Source organism: Hyla sarda, chromosome 4 (assembly GCF_029499605.1).
Source record: "Hyla sarda isolate aHylSar1 chromosome 4, aHylSar1.hap1, whole genome shotgun sequence".
NCBI lineage: Eukaryota > Metazoa > Chordata > Amphibia > Anura > Hylidae > Hyla > Hyla sarda.
In genome coordinates, this window is record NC_079192.1 from 418,020,521 (window position 1) to 418,042,208 (window position 21,688).

Below are 21,688 nucleotides of genomic sequence, written 5' to 3' on the forward strand. Positions count from 1 at the left end.
GAAGAACCTTGGACAGTGAAACAGAAGTTTTTAAATTTACGAAAAAATTAAATGAAATTCTACCTTTAGAGGAGTTGCTTTATGCTTGAAATTGAAGTGATGAAATGTTTTGTTTAAGTTTGAAAATGTAAAACAATCAACAGCGTTTAAATTTTCCAAGCGAAGAAGATGGTATGGATCCTACTAGTAGACAGCCTACAGCAGGAGGAGGTGGACTGGTAAGAGGTGTAGTAGCCTGCAGACAGCAGGAGGTTAAAATTATTATTTATTTTTTTTGGCTGGTGATAGCAGCAGCCAGGGTGATGATGGACTAGTGGGTCTTGTAGAAGCCAGTGTACAGCAGGAGGAGGCGGACTGGTAAGAAGTATAGTAGCCTGTGGACAGCAGTAGGTTCAAAAATGTATTTGATTAAAATTTTGCCAGCCAGGAGGGCCAGACCTGGCTAGAAGTAGTCAAATTCTGCATAGCGCGGATTGTTCTGCACATAGACAACTGCATGGAGTGGCCCACCCTCTGCACCACATGATTGTGCACTATGGGGACTATGGTAATTGTAGCCAGTGGACAGCAGGTGTTGGTGAGATAGTGTTAGCTGTGGCCACCAGACAGCAGGCATTGGTGGACTAGGTATACATCTAGCCAGGCTTTGTGATAACTCTCCATGTGATGACGTAGAGGCCTAATTCCTAAATTCGGACCCTGCCTGTGCCTTACTTTCTGTCTGCAGATACGGCACTGTGCCTGGTTTCGTGCATCTGGTAACATAGTAAAGAATTTCCACACAGCGGGATACTGTAAAGTGCTAGGTACTTCACCGCTATGCCCTCTCCTTTTTATTCCAGCCTTCAGATCCAGCACCAGTGTCACCGTCACCTGCTCCTGAGCTGCTCAGACCAAGAGGCTCGCTGACATCATCATCATCATCATCCTCCTCTTCTTCATCATCCCCGCCACTTCTCTTAGTATGAACTTCTGTTGTGTGATGGTGGCCTCCTTGTTCTCCCTTACAGTATCCCCACCACTCCTACTACCACCAGTCCCACTAGTGCTATGCTCAGCCACTGCATCCCACTCCACCACCTCAGCAACATGCTCCAATGGCTGACCGTGACATAACTCCATCTCGTGGCTCGCGCTATCCATTTGTATAGCAGGGGGGGGGGGCGGAGCAAAGATAGAGATGAGGAAACAGAGCAACTAGGACCAACAATTCCTTGACCAGACATATTTTTGGGGTAATGTTAAATATTTTGTTTGATGAAACCAATAATATCCCCCAAAAATATGTTTACAAGACAACGTATCACATTGCACGCTCTTTTTTACTTCTTGCTATTTAACAGCTAGGAGGATATAAAACGTGTTTCATTGATCCATGCAATGTCTTTATTAGGTTGATTTGTTTTACTTGCACACACTTTTTAGTCCACTAATGTATCTACAACCTGTAAATATACTGTTTTTGAGATTAGTCCCTGTATATGTGAGTAAAGGAACAGACATACCTGAGGACAGCACAGACCCACCTGAGGACCCTCATATACAGCACATACTCACCTAGGGACCCTCATATACAGCACATACCCACCTAGGGACCCTCATATACAGCACATACCCACCTAGGGACCCTCATATACAGCACAGACCCACCTGGGGACCCTCATATACAGCACATACCCACCTAGGGACCCTCATATACAGCACAGACCCACCTGAGGACCCTCATATACAGCACAGACCCACCTGGGGACCCTCATATACAGCACAGACCCACCTGGGGACCCTCATACACAGCACAGACCCACCAGAGTACCCTCATATACAGAACAGGCCCACCAGGGGACCCTCATACACAGCACAGACCCACCTGGGGACCCTCATATAAAGCACATACCCACCTAGGGACCCTCATACACAGCACAGACCCACCAGAGGACCCTCATATACAGCACAGACCCACCAGAGGACTGTCATATACAGCACAGACCCACCTGAGGACCCTCATATACAGCACAGACCCACCAGAGGACCCTCATATACAGCACAGACCCACCTGAGGACCCTCATATACAGCACAAACCCAAATCAGGACCCTCTTATACAGCCCAAACCCACCTGAGTACCCTCATATACAGCACAGACCCAAATGAGGACCCTCATATACAGCACAGACCCACCTGAAGACCCTCACATACACCACAGACCCACCTGAGGACCCTCATATACAGCACAGACCCACCTGAGGACCCTCATATACAGCACAGACCCACCAGAGGACCCTCATATACAGAACAGACCCACCTGAGGACCCTCATATACAGCACAGACCCACCTAGGGACCCTCATATACAGCACAGACCCACCTAGGGACCCTCATATACAGCACAGACCCACCTAGGGACCCTAATACAGCACATACCCACCTGAGGACCCTCATATACAGCACAGACCCACCAGAGGACCCTCATATACAGCACAGACCCACCTGGGGACCCTCATATACACCACAGACCACCTGAGGACCCTCATATACAGCACAGACCCAGCTGGGGACCCTCATATACAGCACAGACCCACCTGAGGACCCTCATATACAGCACAGACCCACCTGAGGACCCTCATATACAGCACAGACCCACCTGAGGACCCTCATATACAGCACAGACCCACCTGGGGATCCTCATATACAGCACAGACCCACCTGAGGACCCTCATATACAGCACAGACCCACCTGAGGACCCTCATATACAGCACAGACTCACCTGGGAATCCTCATATACAGCACAGACCCACCTGAGGACCCTCATATACAGCACAGACCCACCTAGGGACCCTAATACAGCACATACCCACCTGAGGACCCTCATATACAGCACAGACCCACCAGAGGACCCTCATATACAGCACAGACCCACCTGGGGACCCTCATATACACCACAGACCACCTGAGGACCCTCATATACAGCACAGACCCAGCTGGGGACCCTCATATACAGCACAGACCCACCTGAGGACCCTCATATACAGCACAGACCCACCTGAGGACCCTCATATACAGCACAGACCCACCTGAGGACCCTCATATACAGCACAGACCCACCTGGGGATCCTCATATACAGCACAGACCCACCTGAGGACCCTCATATACAGCACAGACCCACCTGAGGACCCTCATATACAGCACAGACTCACCTGGGAATCCTCATATACAGCACAGACCCACCTGAGGACCCTCATATACAGCACAGACCCACCTGGGGACCCTCATATACACCACAGACCACCTGAGGACCCTCATATACAGCACAGACCCACCAGAGGACCCTCATATACACCACAGACCCACCTGAGGACCCTCATATACAGCACAGACCCACGTGAGGACCCTCATATACAGCACAGAGCCACCTGGGGACCCTCATATACAGCACAGACCCACCTGAGGACCCTCATATACAGCACATACCCACCTGAGGACCCTCATATACAGCACAGACCCACCTGAGGACCCTCATATACAGCACAGACCCACCTGAGGACCCTCATATACAGCACAGAGCCACCTGAGGACCCTCATATACAGCACAGACCCACCCGAGGACCCTCATATACAGCACAGACCCACCTGAGGACCCTCATATACAGCACAGAGCCACCTGAGGACCCTCATATACAGCACAGACCCACCAGAGGACCCTCATATGCAGCACAGACCCACCTGAGGACCCTCATATACAGCACAGAGCCACCTGGGGACCCTCATATACAGCACAGACCCACCTGAGGACCCTCATATACAGCACAGAGCCACCTGGGGACCCTCATATACAGCACAGACCCACCTGAGGACCCTCATATACAGCACAGACCCACCTGAGGACCCTCATATACAGCACAGAGCCACCTGGGGACCCTCATATACAGCACAGACCCACCTGAGGACCCTCATATACAGCACAGAGCCACCTGAGGACCCTCATATACAGCACAGACCCAACTAGGGACCCTAATACAGCACATACCCACCTGAGGACCCTCATATACAGCACAGAGCCACCTGGGGACCCTCATATACAGCACAGACCCACCAGAGTACCCTCATATACAGCACAGAGCCACCTGAGGACCCTCATATACAGCACACACCCACCTGAGGACCCTCATATACAGCACACACCCACCTGAGGACCCTCATATACAGCACACACCCACCTGAGGACCCTCATATACAGCACACACCCACCTGAGGACCCTCTTATACAGCACAGACCCACCTGGAGACCCTCATATACAGAGCAGACCCAACAAAGGGGGGGGGACCAATTTTGTATAAAAAAAATTAAAAATACATGAATGAATTAATAAATACTGAACTACTAAAATATAAAGCTATAAAAAAAACGCTCTCAGAGTCCCTTAGATGTAAAATAATGTAAAATAAAAATTAAAGTTATAGGAGGGAATTTTGCTTAAAAACATGGCTTCTGTAAAAGGGGCGTGGTTAAAGGGCAGGGAGTTTTTTTAGCCACACCTATGCGACTTTAAAAAAAAAAAAAAAAGTGGTACAATATTTTTGCAGAACTTCACTTCGCCCAGTAGGTGGCGAACAATCCGCACACACAGAAAGTGCACGAGACAATTGGGAACATTTGGTGAAATAGTGGGAGCGACAAAAAAAATAAAAAAAATATAAAAAAAAACGAGGATTTGCATCAACTACAACTCCCAGCATGCCCATAAAGCCTCCAGCACTTAGGAGAGGGGAAAAGCATCTCAGTGGAGGAAACCTGTAGGGAACCATGGCTGGAGGATTGTCATTAGCTTGGGCTGATGTGCCTCCAGCTGTTGCTAAACTACAACTCCCAGCATGCCCGGACAGCTTCCAGCACTTAGGAAAGGGGACTAAAACCCCAGTGGAGGAAACCTGTAGGGAACCATGGCTGGAGGATTGTCCTTTACTTAAGCTTATAGCAATGTTCGCTAACCAGTGTGCCCCCAGCTGTTGCAAAACTACAACTCCCAGCATGCCCGGGCAGCCTCCAGTAGTTAGTCGAAAGGGAAAAACCCAAGTGGAGGAAACATCTAGGGAACCAAGGCTGGAGGATTGTCCTTCCCTTGGGCTTAGAGTTGTGTTTCCCAACCAGGGTGCCTCCAGCTGTTGCTAAACTACAACTCCCAGCATGCCCGGACAGCCTCCCGCACTTAGGAGAGAGGAAGAACCCCAGTGGAGGAAACCTGTAGGGAAAACATGGCTGGAGGATTGTCCTTCCCTTGGATTAGACCAGTGTTTTCCAACCAGCGTGCCTCCAGCTGTTGCAAAACTACAACACCCAGCATGCCCGGACAGCCGAAGGCTGTCCGGGCATGCTGGGAGTTGTAGTTTTGCAACAGCTAGAGACATCCTGGTTTATAACAGAGCAATAAATGTCAGGATCATCTGGAAAGCCGCAGTTTGGAAATAACAGCGTTAACTCTCCGTTTGCCAGATGTAAGTTGGCAGTCAATACGGAAATACTAAACATCAGGCCAATGGGGCGTTTTTCTACCTCCGTTTTTTAGGCTCATAATGGTCGCACAGTCCGGTTATGGCGTTTCCCCCTCCCATAGACTTCTATAGGTGGAAAAAAATGCCATATGTGTATGGATATTGGCGTTTCCTCAAGTCACATGACTGGCAAGGAGAAACACGCCGGGGATAAAACGATAAATAAACAAAAAATAAAAAACAATGCCACAAAAAGTGCGTCTTAGGAAGCGCAAAACCAGTGGGTAGATTTTTGTGGTGTTTTTCTGTCAGACACTTTCGCTTGCTGGGACCTGCTCTCAGTGGCGCCCCCCATCTATATGCTTCTAGGGTCGGACGACTCTTTTGTAGTCATCATATAACCCATTGTTTCCCTCATTCCAGCGCCATTTTGGTGCCAAATAACGCTGGCATGGGGGAAAGTGGAGAAGAATATGGCCGCCTTAAAGGGGTAGTCTGACCGCAGACATGTTTCAGTGTTTACACGCCAGTGTGCCTCCAATTGTTGCGAAACTACAACTCCCAGCATGCCAAGGGCTGTCCAGTCATGCTGGGAGTTGTAGTTCAGAAACACCTGGTCGAACAAAAACACTTAAGAATATATTGTGCGACAGATAGGGGGCGCCATTGAGTGGTGGAAAATAATAAGGGGATTGGTCTAAAAAAAACAAGGCTCATAACAGCCAATCACAGCGCAGCTTTCTATTATACCGAAACGCGTAAGCGCCGATTGGTTGCTAAGGGCAACAAAACGCAATGGAAAAAGGTTCCGTCACAACCTTGTGCAGAGAAACCGTTGCCCATAGCAACCAGATTTTTTTTTTTTTTTTAGCTTTTATGTATTTTCTTAAATATGAAAGCTGGAATCCTAATTGGTTGCTATGGGCAACCGGATAAAAATCTTTATAAGGAGCGTCTGACAGACGATCACGTGACCGGAGCTTATCGCGAGACCGTTTCCCCGCGCGTCATCGCGCACGGCCACGCCCACCGACCAATCACGTCAGCTGTCTCTCGCGCCGTCGCCGCGGCAACCGAGCACGAAGCTTTGCGGCGATTTGCCGATGACTGGGTAGAGGGCGGGGCTTCCTTAAAGGAACCGACGCGCTCTGTCATATCACGACTTCCGGGGTTCCTTCACCTGCGGTATCTGGGTTGTTATCGCTGTGTGTGCACGATACTGTACTCATATAGTGAGAGAACACGTGCATGCTGGGATCTGTAGTCCCAATGCACGACTAGAGCGAATGCATCAGTCTTAAAGGGACAGTGACTGTGGATTTTGTTTGTACACATGTGATGCCTTGTGGTCTCCAAACTGTGTCCCTCCAGCTGTTGCAAAACTACAACTCCCAAGCTGGGAGTTGTAGTTTTGCAACAGCTGGAGGGACACAGTTTGGAGACCACTATTTATAATATATATACACTGTATATTATTTGTGCTTTATATTACACCAGTACTAAACGCATTGTTTCTGATTGGTCCAGGTGATCACATGACCATGGCGGTGACCGAAAACGTGTCCAGCTGCTCCCTGAGCGCCATGTGGGACTGGTCACATCTGTCACTGTCCGAAACACCGCCAGCACTACCCCTACTGGACACCGCCGCCGACCTGCTGGTGATGGAGAGGAACTTCACCGGAGCCCTGGAGCTGTGCGAGCGCGGACTACAGATCACCACCGAGTGAGCAACACCAGGGGGGCGGTATTATAGTAGTTATATTCTTGTATATAGGAGCAGTATTATAGTAGTTATATTCTTGTATATAGGGGCAGTATTATAGTAGTTATATTCTTGTATATAGAAGGCAGTATTATAGTAGTTATATTCTTGTATATAGGGAGCAGTATTATAGTAGATATATTCTTGTATATAGGGAGCAGTATTATAGTAGTCATATTCTTGTATATAGGAGCAGTATTATAGTAGTTATATTCTTGTATATAGGAGGCAGTATTATAGTAGTTATATTCTTGTATATAGGAGGCAGTATTATAGTAGTTATATTCTTGTATATAGGAGGCAGTATTATAGTAGTTATATTCTTGTATATAGGGGGCAGTATTATAGTAGTTATATTCTTGTATATAGGAGCAGTATTATAGTAGTTATATTCTTGTATATAGGAGCAGTATTATAGTAGTTATATTCTTGTATATAGGAGGCAGTATTATAGTAGTTATATTCTTGTATATAGGAGGCAGTATTATAGTAGTTATATTCTTGTATATAGGAGGCAGTATTATAGTAGTTATATTCTTGTATATAGGAGCAGTATTATAGTAGTTATATTCTTGTATATAGGAGGCAGTATTATAGTAGTTATATTCTTGTATATAGGAGCAGTATTATAGTAGTTATATTCTTGTATATAGGAGCAGTATTATAGTAGTTATATTCTTGTATATAGGAGCAGTATTATAGTAGTTATATTCTTGTATATAGGAGCAGTATTATAGTAGTTATATTCTTGTATATAGGAGCAGTATTATAGTAGTTATATTCTTGTATATAGGAGCAGTATTATAGTAGTTATATTCTTGTATATAGGAGCAGTATTATAGTAGTTATATTCCTGTATAGAGGAGACAGTATTATAGTAGTTATATTCTTGTATATAGGAGGCAGTATTATAGTAGTTATATTCTTGTATATAGGAGCAGTATTATAGTAGATATATTCTTGTATATAGGAGGCAGTGTTATAGTAGTTATATTCTTGTATATAGGAGGCAGTATTATAGTAGTTATATTCTTGTATATAGGAGCAGTATTATAGTAGATATATTCTTGTATATAGGAGCAGTATTATAGTAGTTATATTCTTGTATATAGGAGCAGTATTATAGTAGTTATATTCTTGTATATAGGAGCAGTATTATAGTAGTTATATTCTTGTATATAGGAGCAGTATTATAGTAGTTATATTCTTGTATATAGGAGCAGTATTATAGTAGTTATATTCTTGTATATAGGGGGCAGTATTATAGTAGATGTATTCTTGTATATAGGAGGCAGTATTATAGTAGTTATATTCTTGTATATAGGGGCAGTATTATAGTAGTTATATTCTTGTATATAGGGGCAGTATTATAGTAGATATATTCTTGTATATAGGAGCAGTATTATAGTAGATATATTCTTGTATATAGGGGGCAGTATTATAGTAGATATATTCTTGTATATAGGGGGCAGTATTATAGTAGTTATATTCTTGTATATAGGGAGCAGTATTATAGTAGTTATATTCTTGTATATAGGAGGCAGTATTATAGTAGTTATATTCTTGTATATAGGAGGCAGTATTATAGTAGTTATATTCTTGTATATAGGGGGCAGTATTATAGTAGTTATATTCTTGTATATAGGGGGCAGTATTATAGTAGATATATTCTTGTATATAGGGGGCAGTATTATAGTAGTTATATTCTTGTATATAGGAGCAGTATTATAGTAGATATATTCTTGTATATAGGGGGCAGTATTATAGTAGTTATATTCTTGTATATAGGAGACAGTATTATAGTAGTTATATTCTTGTATATAGGAGCAGTATTATAGTAGTTATATTCTTGTATATAGGAGCAGTATTATAGTAGATATATTCTTGTATATAGGAGCAGTATTATAGTAGTTATATTCTTGTATATAGGAGCAGTATTATAGTAGTTATATTCTTGTATATAGGGGGCAGTATTATAGTAGATATATTCTTGTATATAGGGGCAGTATTATAGTAGTTATATTCTTGTATATATGAGGCAGTATTATAGTAGTTATATTATTGTATATAGGGGGCAGTATTATAGTAGATATATTCTTGTATATAGGGGGCAGTATTATAGTAGTTATATTCTTGTATATAGGAGCAGTATTATAGTAGATATATTCTTGTATATAGGGGGCAGTATTATAGTAGTTATATTCTTGTATATAGGAGACAGTATTATAGTAGTTATATTCTTGTATATAGGAGCAGTATTATAGTAGTTATATTCTTGTATATAGGAGCAGTATTATAGTAGATATATTCTTGTATATAGGAGCAGTATTATAGTAGTTATATTCTTGTATATAGGAGCAGTATTATAGTAGTTATATTCTTGTATATAGGAGCAGTATTATAGTAGTTATATTCTTGTATATAGGAGCAGTATTATAGTAGTTATATTCATGTATATAGGAGGCCGTATTATAGTAGTTATATTCTTGTATATAGGAGCAGTATTATAGTAGTTATATTCTTGTACATAGGAGCAGTATTATAGTTGATATATTCTTGTATATAGGAGCAGTATTATAGTAGTTATATTCTTGTATATAGGAGCAGTATTATAGTAGTTATATTCCTGTATAGAGGAGACAGTATTATAGTAGTTATATTCTTGTATATAGGAGGCAGTATTATAGTAGTTATATTCTTGTATATAGGAGCAGTATTATAGTAGATATATTCTTGTATATAGGAGGCAGTGTTATAGTAGTTATATTCTTGTATATAGGAGGCAGTATTATAGTAGTTATATTCTTGTATATAGGAGCAGTATTATAGTAGATATATTCTTGTATATAGGAGCAGTATTATAGTAGTTATATTCTTGTATATAGGAGCAGTATTATAGTAGTTATATTCTTGTATATAGGAGCAGTATTATAGTAGATATATTCTTGTATATAGGAGGCAGTATTATAGTAGTTATATTCTTGTATATAGAAGGCAGTATTATAGTAGTTATATTCTTGTATATAGGAGCAGTATTATAGTAGATATATTCTTGTATATAGGAGCAGTATTATAGTAGTTATATTCTTGTATATAGGAGCAGTATTATAGCAGTTATATTCATGTATATAGGAGGCCGTATTATAGTAGTTATATTCTTGTATAAAGGAGCAGTTTTATAGTATATAGAGGGCAGTATTATATGGTGACGCTCTCGCCTGGTTCCCGTGTCGGCAGTGTGAGGGTTATCTGGCGGTTTACACCTTCTATTGTATCAGACGAGGTCCGTGGAGATTTCCATCACTATTAATGTCATTTAATGGAGAAAACAAACAGAATCCTGCGGGGCTGAGCGGCCATAATCCTGTAATGTGATCTCCGCTCCCGGATAGAGACGCTTATTACGTGGAGCCAGATATAAAGTTCTCCTAGAAGGCGGACAGATCCCTAATAATGTTAACCCTTTCATGACCATCTTCACATTTTGCCATGTGGTGGCCCCTAATGTCCGTTGTCTTCTCTGCGCTCCCAGGAATGACCAGGTGAAGGCGTCTCTTGCTGTGATAGCGATTCAGGCCCTGGCGGAAATGGAGCGATGGCGCGAGGTCCTGCCCTGGCTGCTCCAGTATTACCGGAGTCCACAGGAGATGCCGCACAACATCATGGAGATCTGGTGAGAACCGTCCGTATATATATTGTTACAGTATACAAAGTATCTACAGTAAATCTCTTATATTCATTGTTTAACTGTTCATGGAGACAGTCAGCAAGCTGATCACCGGTCTGAACCTGTAACATAGGGGGGGGGATGACTGTCAGCACAGGATACCTAATGTGGGGGATTAGCTCTGTACAACCAGTCAAATAGTGGCAAAATAGCAGAAACGGGACACAGAAGTTGTGTTATATGTCTTTAGTTTTCAGTAATAAAACAATTAAAGCCTTTAACGTCGCCCATAAACAGGTACAAAATAAATCCTGCTCATCCAGTGCTACCTATACAGATCTCTTCTCTGTCTATACAGGTGGCTTACTACCAGCCGCCCAACACAACACGTCACCAAATGTGTTACAAAAGTTAGTGTGCACTTTTGGGGTCACAAACCTCTGGCTTTAAGCTCTAATTAGAGGTTCAGGTTCTTCACGGCCTCACTCGCAGACTGACTCTCACCTAGTCCTAAAGCCCATTGATGAGCTGTCTTCAGCACCTGTGCTGATCTGTTTTACTGTAGTCTTAAAACTTTTAGCTTGGAAGTACAAGTTCACCAGCAGAATAGTGAGTACAGCTGTGGAGTATAATACAGGATATAACTCAGGATCAGTACAGGATAAGTAATGTAATGTATGTACACAGTGACCTCCCCAGCAGAATAGTGAGTACTGCTCTGGGGTATAATACAGGATATAATTCAGGATCAGTACAGGATAAGTAATGTAATGTATGTACACAGTGACCTCCCCAGCAGAATAGTGAGTACAGCTCTGGAGTATAATACAGGATATAACTCAGGATCAGTACAGGATAAGTAATGTAATGTATGTACACAGTGACTTCACCAGCAGAATAGTGAGTACAGCTCTGGAGTATAATACAGGATATAAATCGAGATTTTCCTAGCTTGTGACGGAAAATATTAGTTATATGAAGACAGGAGGCGAGTATCTTATGCATTATTCTTTTTTAATAATGCCCATAGCAGAAAATCCAGTAATCAATTTCAATGTAAATGAAAAAACTTTCAAAACTACAACTCCCAGCAGTCCTAGGGCCACAGTAGCCACTCCCAGTCTGTAGGCCCTATATAAAGGACTGCCCATGGAAGGATCCTCCTCTTTCTTCATGCGACTCAAAACCGCACAGGAAAAACCGAACTCCATGCGAACATCTCCATCGCCATGCGAATCCACGGCCAGCCTTCCGTAACCTCAGCATCCGGAGTCATCAGCTGGAGAAAATGGTCAAACGAAGGTCTAACCTCGTCTCAACGGAGACTGTAGAGAACTCAACAACTTGCAACCAACGGGTCAGCCGTCCTCAGGAAAACGGTCAGTACGTTCAATATCCTGAAAAAGAACAAAGAATCGTAATAGGGTTGTGAAGGGAAGGAAAATACTCGCCTCCTGTCTTCATATAACTAATATTTTCCGTCACAAGCTAGGAAAATCTCGATTTATATATCAGACAGGAGGCTCATATCTTATGCAGGTTCAAAGCTAAGATTTACATAACAGGTTACACAAATGACAAGACAACAATATTATAAAACCGACATGGAGACATGCTCCTCCGGTCTGAAGTAAAAATGGCGAAACGTGGTCTCGGAAGACCAATCCGCCGCCATTAAAAGGTCCGCGAGAGAGCCCCCCGACGTAACTACCTTAGTAGCCATAGCCCCTCTGGAAGAATGTGCTCCAAAGAGGGATATGTCTATACCCGCCATCTCCATGGCGGAACGCACCCACCGTGCAAGCGTGGCGGAAGAGACCGGGTGATGAGGTTTGACATAAGATACCAGGAGTTGAGAAAAACCCTGCGAGCGTAAGTTGGCTGTTTGTGCCTCATTAGCCTGTAGGCATCGCACAACACATAACCGAGGATGCGCAGGGAAAAAGGGGTAAGAAACCGAATGTATACCCGTCTTGGTCCTGCGGACCACTGAAAACTTGACACCTTGAGGCGAAAATTGACGCCTAGAAATGTCCAGGGCTTTTACATCCGAAACCCGCTTAACTGAGACCAAACATAAAAGGACTGTAAGTTTGTAGGACAAAAGCTTCAATGATAAAGCGTCATTGTCCTCCCACCTAGAGAACATATCTAGCAACCTGGAAACATCCCAAGTTGACTGATACTTAGGACGAGGCGGGCGTTTAAATTTAATGCCCCGCAAAAGTCTACACAGTAGAGGATGTTTACCGACCGGCAAAGAGTCAACCGGATAGTGGTAAGCAGAAATAGCCGATCGATACACATTGATGGAGCTGAAGGACTTACCAGACTCAAAAGAATCCGCCAGGTAATTCACTACTGTCGATACAGGCGCCTGTACGGGATCAACCTGCCGTTGATCACACCAACGCACCCAGAGTCTCCAGGCCTATCGGTATGCCGATCGAGTCCCGGGGGCCCAGGCCAGGGCGAGGAGATCCCTAGCCGACTTTGAAAGATCGCTGTCTGCGTCAGGCACCCCGAAACCAACCATGCTAGGAGAGTCAGGTTGCCCTCTGTTATCAGAGGGTGTAGACCCCTGGTCGGGTTGGAAAGAATCTGCGGAAAATGAGGGAGTAGCCTGGGGAAATCCACTGCCATCTCCAGAACAAGTGGGAACCACGGCTGCATCGGCCACCAGGGGGTGACCAGTACCACCGTCGCATTCTGGTTCGCTGTATGCAGGAGAATCTTGGGGATCATCGAGAACGGAGGAAACGCATAGTGTGTCTCCCCCGTCCAACACTGCCGGAACGCGTCTACCGCCGACGCCTCCGGGTCCGGTCTCCAGCTGAAAAATCGAGGCAGATGATGGTTGAGGCGAGAAGCAAACAGATCTACGCCCAACGGACCCCAAAGCAGATTTAGTTGCAGGAAAACTGAACGATCCAGACGCCAATCGCTGGAGTCGGAAACGTATCGGGAATTCCAATCGGCTACCGTATTGGAAATACCCGGAATGTATTCCGCCATCGGAATAATATTGCGGGAAAGGCAGAGATGCCAAAAATCCTTGGCAATCTCTGCAAGGACTCTGGATCTGGTGCCCCCCAAGCGGTTGATGTATTGCACCGCAGCAATATTGTCCACGCGTAATAATACGCAGCAATTGGACGCTTCTGGTAAGAAACTCCGAACGGCGAACATAAGGGATTCCAGGAAGGACCAGCTTCCTCCTGTGAAGAGGTTGCCAAAACGAGCGCCCCAACCTTGCGGACTCGCGTCCGACTCTATGATGACGTCTGGACAAGAGTTGAAGATTGTTTTGCCGTTCCACTCGACGGCATGACGAAGCCACCACTGCAATTCTGCTCTGGCTTCCGTCGAGAGGGGCACCTCGTCGGCATATCTGAGACCCTGTCGTAGATGGAGAATCTTGAGTCTCTGGAGGGCCCTGTAGTGGAGAGGGGCCGGGAATATAGCTTGTATGGAGGCCGCTAGAAGGCCCACCAGACGGGCTAGCACCCGTAGCGATAGGAAATCCTTGCGTAGAACCGCTCTGATTTCCTTGCGGATGAGGGTCAACTTTGTTTTGGGCAAACGGAGAACGGCTTGGTTGGTGTCTACCAAGAAGCCTAAAAATTCCATTTCCTGAGCAGGGACGAGACTCGATTTGTCTCGGTTGATCAAGAAGCCCAGTCTTTGCAATAGAGAGATTGTCCATTTCATGTGGCGGAAGGCCTGCGTCTCGGAGCAGGCCATGATAAGGAGGTCGTCGAGATATATGATCAGACGTACCCCCCTGCTTCTTAGAGATGCCACCACCGGTTTCAGGAGCTTGGTGAAACACCACAGGGCAGATGACAGACCGAAAGGAAGGCGAGTAAACTGCCACATTCGATCCCTCCAGAGGAAGCGGAGTAGATGTTGCGCGGATGGATGCATAGGGACGGTGAGATAGGCGTCCTTTAGGTCCACCTTTACCAACCAATCCCCCGGTTGCAACAGGTCTCGAAGGCAATGTATGCCCTCCATTTTGAAATGTCGATAAACGACATGTTGGTTCAAGTCCCGAAGATTTATCACGGGACTGTAGCCGCCCCCTTTCTTTCTTACTAGGAAGAGGTTGCTGATAAACCCCGGGGAAGACTGGTTGACCTCTACCACCGCCTGTTTGGCTACTAGGTCTTGAATCTCGTTGTCTATGAGCATAACGTTTTGGTTTGCAAATCGAATAGGGGGCAGGATCACGCCCAGGTTTGGTAAGGACAGAAAGTCTATGTGGAACCCTGTTATAGTAGTTAGAATCCACGCGTCTGCCGTAATCGCAGACCAGGCGTGGGTGAAATACCTCAGTCGTCCCCCCACAGGTATGTGTGAAAGTGGAGTGCATCGAGTACTCACCAGTATATGGACGGGATCGGGGGTAGCCTCTGCTTCCTCGTCCACGCCACGGTCTACCACGGGGTGGGAAAAACGGTGCTGGCTGCGCCATTGGAGCGGAGTATGGAGGGGGAGCCTGAGGATATTGAGGTGGGGCGGTTGCCCTAGCGTAAGGTCTGTAGGTCGAGTTACGGCCGGCAGAACAGCCCCTACTTCTGCCGGCCCGGGGAAAAATCTTGCTTGCTCCAGATTTTTTCAGCGAAGTTTGGGCTTTATCAAGGCTGTTGAATAGCCCCACGAACTTGTTGATATCTTCCACTAGGGTGTCGCCAAACAGCCTACCCTCTGCCGATGGACCTGGCTCGGTCTCGGCTAAATGAGCCAATTGCGGATCAAGCAGCATGAGGATGGAGCGTCTGCGCTCGGTAGAGCATGCAGTGTTGGCGCTGCCCACTAGACAAATGGCCCTTTTAGCCCATCCACGAAGCTGGACCAGGTCGACAGGCTGATTTGTTGCCGCCGCCTGCTCCGCTAAATTTAATATCTTTGTAAGCGGACCGAGGAGGTCCAGAATGCGGTCCTGTATGGTCTAAAAGTACCTCTCAATCCCTTTCTTGGGGAACTTGCCAGACTTTGTTAAGTATTTGGATAGGATAGGGTCTACCTCAGGGATAGCAACCACTTTCTTGGGTATAAATGGTCTGGGGCATTCCGCCCTTAATTTATTTCGATTGGTCCTCTCAAGGGACCTTCGTGCCCAGAATTCCACGTACTGGGATACGTGGGGTAACGGAGTCCAATCCCCAGAGCGAGGATGGGATATCGCGTCTGGGTGGAATAAAGGTTCACCTAGAGCATCTAGGATGACTTCGTCCTGCGTAGCAGGGTTGGCGTCAGTGTTGAGCGCCAATGTCCCAGCATCCTCATCAGCATAATCAGACTCAGAGACGTCAGTCTCACCCGATTCGGCTTCTGATTCCTTATCTGAGGATTCCACATAAGAGTCGGGTTTTGTCCGCCTGGCGGACTTCTGCCTCTTTGGTAACTCCCTGAGGCCCAGGGGTCGATTGGAGTCTGAGGATTGCATGGGGTGGCAGTCCATGGTGGAACCTGCCTGGAGCACATTGTTTACTTCCCCTGCCGGGGAGTCAGGAGCCGTAACAGTATGCTTCCGCTTGTTTGAAGCTTTCCCCTTTTTTACAGGTGGCTCATCGCTGTGGGGCAGCGGTATAGGGGTAAAAGATAGAGTAGGTTGCGATCCAGAGGGCATAATGGCCGAGGCCAGGGCCATCTGTACAGATCTATTTATAAGATCTTGTATTTGTGAGGCACTCATAAATTGTGCTGTATCTAGGGACAGCTCATCACCCTTAGTGGGGACTAAAGAAGAGCTCTCAGACATGGCTTATGTAAAGAACTGCACAGTCAGAAGAATTGCACACTAGAATAGTGAGACTGGAATAAATTCCGACTCACAGAAAGAAATCTTACAATTAGTAGCCCAGGCTCCTTCCTCCAACGCCGCTAGCACTGTACTGGCGCTGTGGAGGGAGGAGAGCCCGGGATATAGAGACCAGGGACGAAGTCTCACGAGACTTCGTCACCCGGGAATCCTATTGGTGGATGTAGAGACCACCCACCAAAAACGTCAGGGGTGGGTCCGCCTCCAGAAACCGAGAAGACCGCGGGAAGATGCGCTCTGCGCCAAGGACCCGCCCCCCGCTCGAAGAAACGCGGGAAGAAGGGGAGAAGAAGAGAACAACAGGGGAAGAAAATGGCGCCGCCAGGTAAGATGGCGAACGCTGAAAATATAGAGGGGAAAAAAGTGAAAGGGTCCAAAGGGGTCACGGCCACAAGCGGGGTGAGATCAGAAAGGAATAAAAGTGAAACAAGAATGAAATAAATAAATAGAAATAAATAAGCAATAGAACAAACAGAATAAACTAAATTCAAGTTAAGGGAGCACTCGCAGTCGGCAGAGGATTTTTATTCTCTGTCAGGCCACACAGTGTCCCAGAAGTAATACCAAGAAATTATATAAATTATATAAATCAGAACATTCAATGAGTATACTTATCTGTAAAAGTCTGCCATGAGCAGAAAGAAAGAGGAGGATCCTTCCATGGGCAGTCCTTTATATAGGGCCTACAGACTGGGAGTGGCTACTGTAGCCCTAGGACTGCTGGGAGTTGTAGTTTTGAAAGTTTTTTCATTTACATTGAAATTGATTACTGGATTTTCTGCTATGGGCATTATTAAAGAAAGAATAATGCATAAGATATGAGCCTCCTGTCTGATATATAACTCAGGATCAGTACAGGATAAGTAATGTATGTACACAGTGACCTCCCCAACAGAATAGTGAGTACAGCTCTGGGGTATAATACAGGATATAACTCAGGATCAGTACAGAATAAGTAATGTATGTACACAGTGACCTCCCCAACAGAATAGTGAGTACAGCTCTGGAGTATAATACAGGATATAACTCAGGATCAGTACAGGATAAGTAATGTAATGTATGTACACAGTGATCTCACAACCAGAATAGTGAGTACAGCTCTGGAGTATAATACAGGATATAACTCAGGATCAGTACAGGATAAGTAATGTAATGTATGTACACAGTGACCTCACCAGCAGAATAGTGAGTACAGCCCTGGAGTATAATACAGGATATAACTCAGGATCAGTACAGGATAAGTAATGTAATGTATGTACACAGTGATCTCACAACCAGAATAGTGAGTACAGCTCTGGAGTATAATACAGGATATAACTCAGGATCAGTACAGGATAAGTAATGTAATGTATGTACTCAGTGACCTCACCAGCAGAATAGTGAGTGCAGCTCTGGAGTATAATACAGGATATAACTCAGGATCAGTACAGGATAAGTAATGTAATGTATGTACACAGTGATCTCACCAGCAGAATAGTGAGTACAGCCCTGGAGTATAATACAGGATATAACTCAGGATCAGTACAGGATAAGTAATGTAATGCATGTACACAGTGACCTCACCAGCAGAATACTGAGTACAGCTCTGGAGTATAATACAGGATATAACTCAGGATCAGTACAGGATAAGTAATGTAATGTATGTACACAGTGATCTCACCAGCAGAATAGTGAGTACAGCCCTGGAGTATAATACAGGATATAACTCAGGATCAGTACAGGATAAGTAATGTAATGTATGTACACAGTGATCTCACCAGCAGAATAGTGAGTACAGCTCTGGAGTATAATACAGGATATAACTCAGGATCAGTACAGGATAAGTAATGTAATGCATGTATACAGTGACCTCACCAGCAGAATAGTGAGTACAGCTCTGGTGTATAATACAGGATATAACTCAGGATCAGTACAGGATAAGTAATGTAATGTATGTACACAGTGACCCCACCAGCAGAATAGTGAGTACAGCTCCGGAGTATAATACAGGATATAACTCAGGATCAGTACAGGATAAGTAATGTAATGCATGTACACAGTGATCTCACCAGCAGAATAGTGAGTACAGCTCTGTAGTATAATACCGGATATATGTCTTTGGAGTGAATAGAGTATCACAGGGTTCACTTACTTCTGTTCCCGCAGCCTCCTCCTGTATAGCCGGGTGAAGCAGCCCCATGTGATGCTGGAGCTGAGCAGAGATTGGTTGAGAGGACACGTGGCTCGCCCTTCTCTGCAGTATAAGCGGGTGGCGGAGCTTCACCTCCTGAACATCCTCCTCCCCCTCGGTCACTTCTCAGAGGCCGAGGAGTTGGCTCAGGACCCCCGAGTCTTTACGAAACAGGAACAGGAGGCGGCGCTGACAGCGGTGAGAGAGGAAAGGAGACGTCTGGAGGAGCGAGAGGAGGAGGCCAAGGCGGAAAAAGAGCAACGAAACCAGGAGCGGTCGGTGTCCTCATCAGGTAGGATCCTGTAATTATTAGGACGGGAGATCCAATGGGTGTGAGTGCTTACGCCATCGGTCACAACCGGACCACTTACAGTCATGACCGCGATCCTGCCATCTATAGCTCCGTTATTAACCAGGGTGCCTCAAGCTGTTGCAAAACTACAACTCTCAGCATGCCCGAACAGCCATCGGCTGTCCGGGCATGCTTGGAGTTGTAGTTTTGCAACAGCTGGAGGCACACAGGTTAGGAAACACTGTTCTAAGCCTAAGGGAAGGACAATCCTCCAGCCATGATTTCTCTAGAGGCTTCCTCCACTTGTGTTTTTCCCTCTCATAAGTGCCGATAGCTGAGCAGGCTTGCTGGGAGTTGTAGTTTTGCAACAGCTGGAGGCAAACTGGTTGGGAAACACTGACCTAGACTGTATCATACCATGAGTATATCTCAGTGTCACCCGTGTGAGTAATGTGGGGACTTTCCTTTGGCCGTTTTGGGGCAGAGCTGTCCCCAGTATATACACAGATATACACACACACGTTGTCACCAGCAGCTCCGAATTTTAAGAAATGACACAAAGGAGTCGCCAATGAGAGCCAATATTCAGCGACCTCTCCTGAGAGCTCCAAAAAGTCCCCAAGACTCCCTCAGCTCCCTGTTATTAATAGGTAAGGAAACCACCTGACTTTCCTTCCAATAACTGAACCCGTCCGTCCCAGGAATAGAAAGGCCTGGTATACGAAAAGCGATGTACCTGAGTACAGCCCCGCACATCAGCACCGGTCACTACAGTGCAGCCAGACATGACCATGGACATAGGATGTACATAGATCTTACTGCATTCCTATCTGCGACAATTAAATAATCCGCTTGTCCTTCATGCACTGTGTTGCTGCTTCTCACTATCTGCCTCCCGCCGTCTGCTGACTGTTTCCTTTAGGACATCACCCGCTACATATATGACACCAAAGCTTCTCTTATCTGTTGGCTCGTCAGAGACTCTTACAAAAGATGTTCCTCTCCAGATCTCTCCTCTGTGCACCGCTGCATACACTCTAGACTAGAGGAGGGTGACTGCATATGCTCCATAGAGGAGGGTGACTAGACTAGAGGAGGGTGACTGCATATGTTCCCTAGATGTCAGTGCCTGCATATGTCCCCCAGAAGAGGATGACTGCATATGTCCCCCAGAGGAGGATGACTGCATATGTCCCCCAGAGGAGGATGACTGCATATGTCCCCTAGAGTAGGATGACTGCATATGTCCCCTAGAGTAGGATGACTGCATATGTCCCCTAGAGTAGGATGACTGCATATGTCCCTAGAGGAAGGTGACTGCATATGCCCTCTAGATGAAGGTGACTGCATATGTCCCTAGAGTAGGATGACTGCATATGTCCCCTAGAGTAGGATGACTGCATATGCCCCCTAGAGTAGGATGACTGCATATGTCCCCTAGAGTAGGATGACTGCATATGTCCCCTAGAGTAGGATGACTGCATATGTCCCTAGAGGAAGGTGACTGCATATGCCCTCTAGATGAAGGTGACTGCATATGTCCCTAGAGGAGGGTGACTGCATATGTCCCTAGAGGAGGGTGACTGCATATGCCCTCTAGATGAAGGTGACTGCATATGTCCCTAGAGGAGGGTGACTGCATAGGTCCCTAGAGGAAGGTGACTGCATATGTCCCTAGAGGAGGGTGACTGCATATGTCCCTAGAAGAGGATGACTGCATATGCCCCCAGAGGAGGATGACTGCATATGCCCCCTAGAGGAAGGTGACAGCAGATGCAGAGAGAGAAGCTTTGGTGTCATATATGTAGCAGGTGATGTCCTAAAGGAAACAGTCAGCAGATGGCGGGATAAATAGTTGCAGCAGGGAGGAGGACTTATTTATTGTTGTTTGCTCCCAGACTTTTAGATTTCTCCTCAGACTCTTTTTCTTGTGTCGCAGGTAACGTACAAGCGAGATGTCTACAGGTCGCCCGGCTGATATCCGGGGCCTTGAATTCAGCGCTGACGTGGACCCGTAGGATTCCCCTCCGGCCGGTGCTGCTCGCCCTCCTGCTCCTGTCTGTCATCCTCCTGCGTCTGGATCCAGGTAAAGAACATGGAGCATGCTGGGAGTTGTAGTTTTGCAACAGCTGGAGCCCCCCCCCCCCCCCAAGTTGGGAAACACTCTAATAAGTAGTGAAATGATTGCTCATAGAAGAGTGTAAAAAGTGTAGAATTAAAAAGTTATATAAAAAAAATGTAAACAAAATAAAAAGTAAACATATTTGATATCGCAGCATGAGGAAATGTCCGAGTAAAAAAAAAAAAAGGGGTTAAAGAGGATTACAGGATAATTCCGCCACTAAAGGTCAGGATCCGGGATCTTAGATGTCCTACCCCTATTAATGTGTAATGTAGGAAAGCCACAGCCATACTGCCTATAGGAGCCGCCAGCCCCCGCTATACTGCCTATAGGAGCTGCCAGCCCCCGCTATACTGCC

At 45.6% G+C, this 21,688-nt stretch overlaps 1 protein-coding gene across 6 annotated transcripts in view; it reads left to right on the forward strand.

Moving 5' to 3' along the window:
• PEX26 (peroxisomal biogenesis factor 26) overlaps positions 1–21,688 on the forward strand; it is a 62,076-nt gene that overhangs the window by 37,731 nt on the left and 2,657 nt on the right. For 2 of the 6 annotated variants that reach the window (XM_056517933.1, XM_056517932.1), the window contains 4 exons: positions 7,015–7,213; positions 10,785–10,925; positions 18,892–19,208; positions 21,148–21,294. In XM_056517933.1, coding sequence (XP_056373908.1) covers positions 7,015–7,213; positions 10,785–10,925; positions 18,892–19,208; positions 21,148–21,294 — 804 coding nt within the window. Of the gene's footprint in view, positions 1–6,538; positions 6,789–7,012; positions 7,214–10,784; positions 10,926–18,891; positions 19,209–21,147; positions 21,295–21,688 lie in introns of those variants that run through there. The other 4 variants (XM_056517940.1, XM_056517938.1, XM_056517939.1 and 1 more) reach the window with 4 other exon arrangements.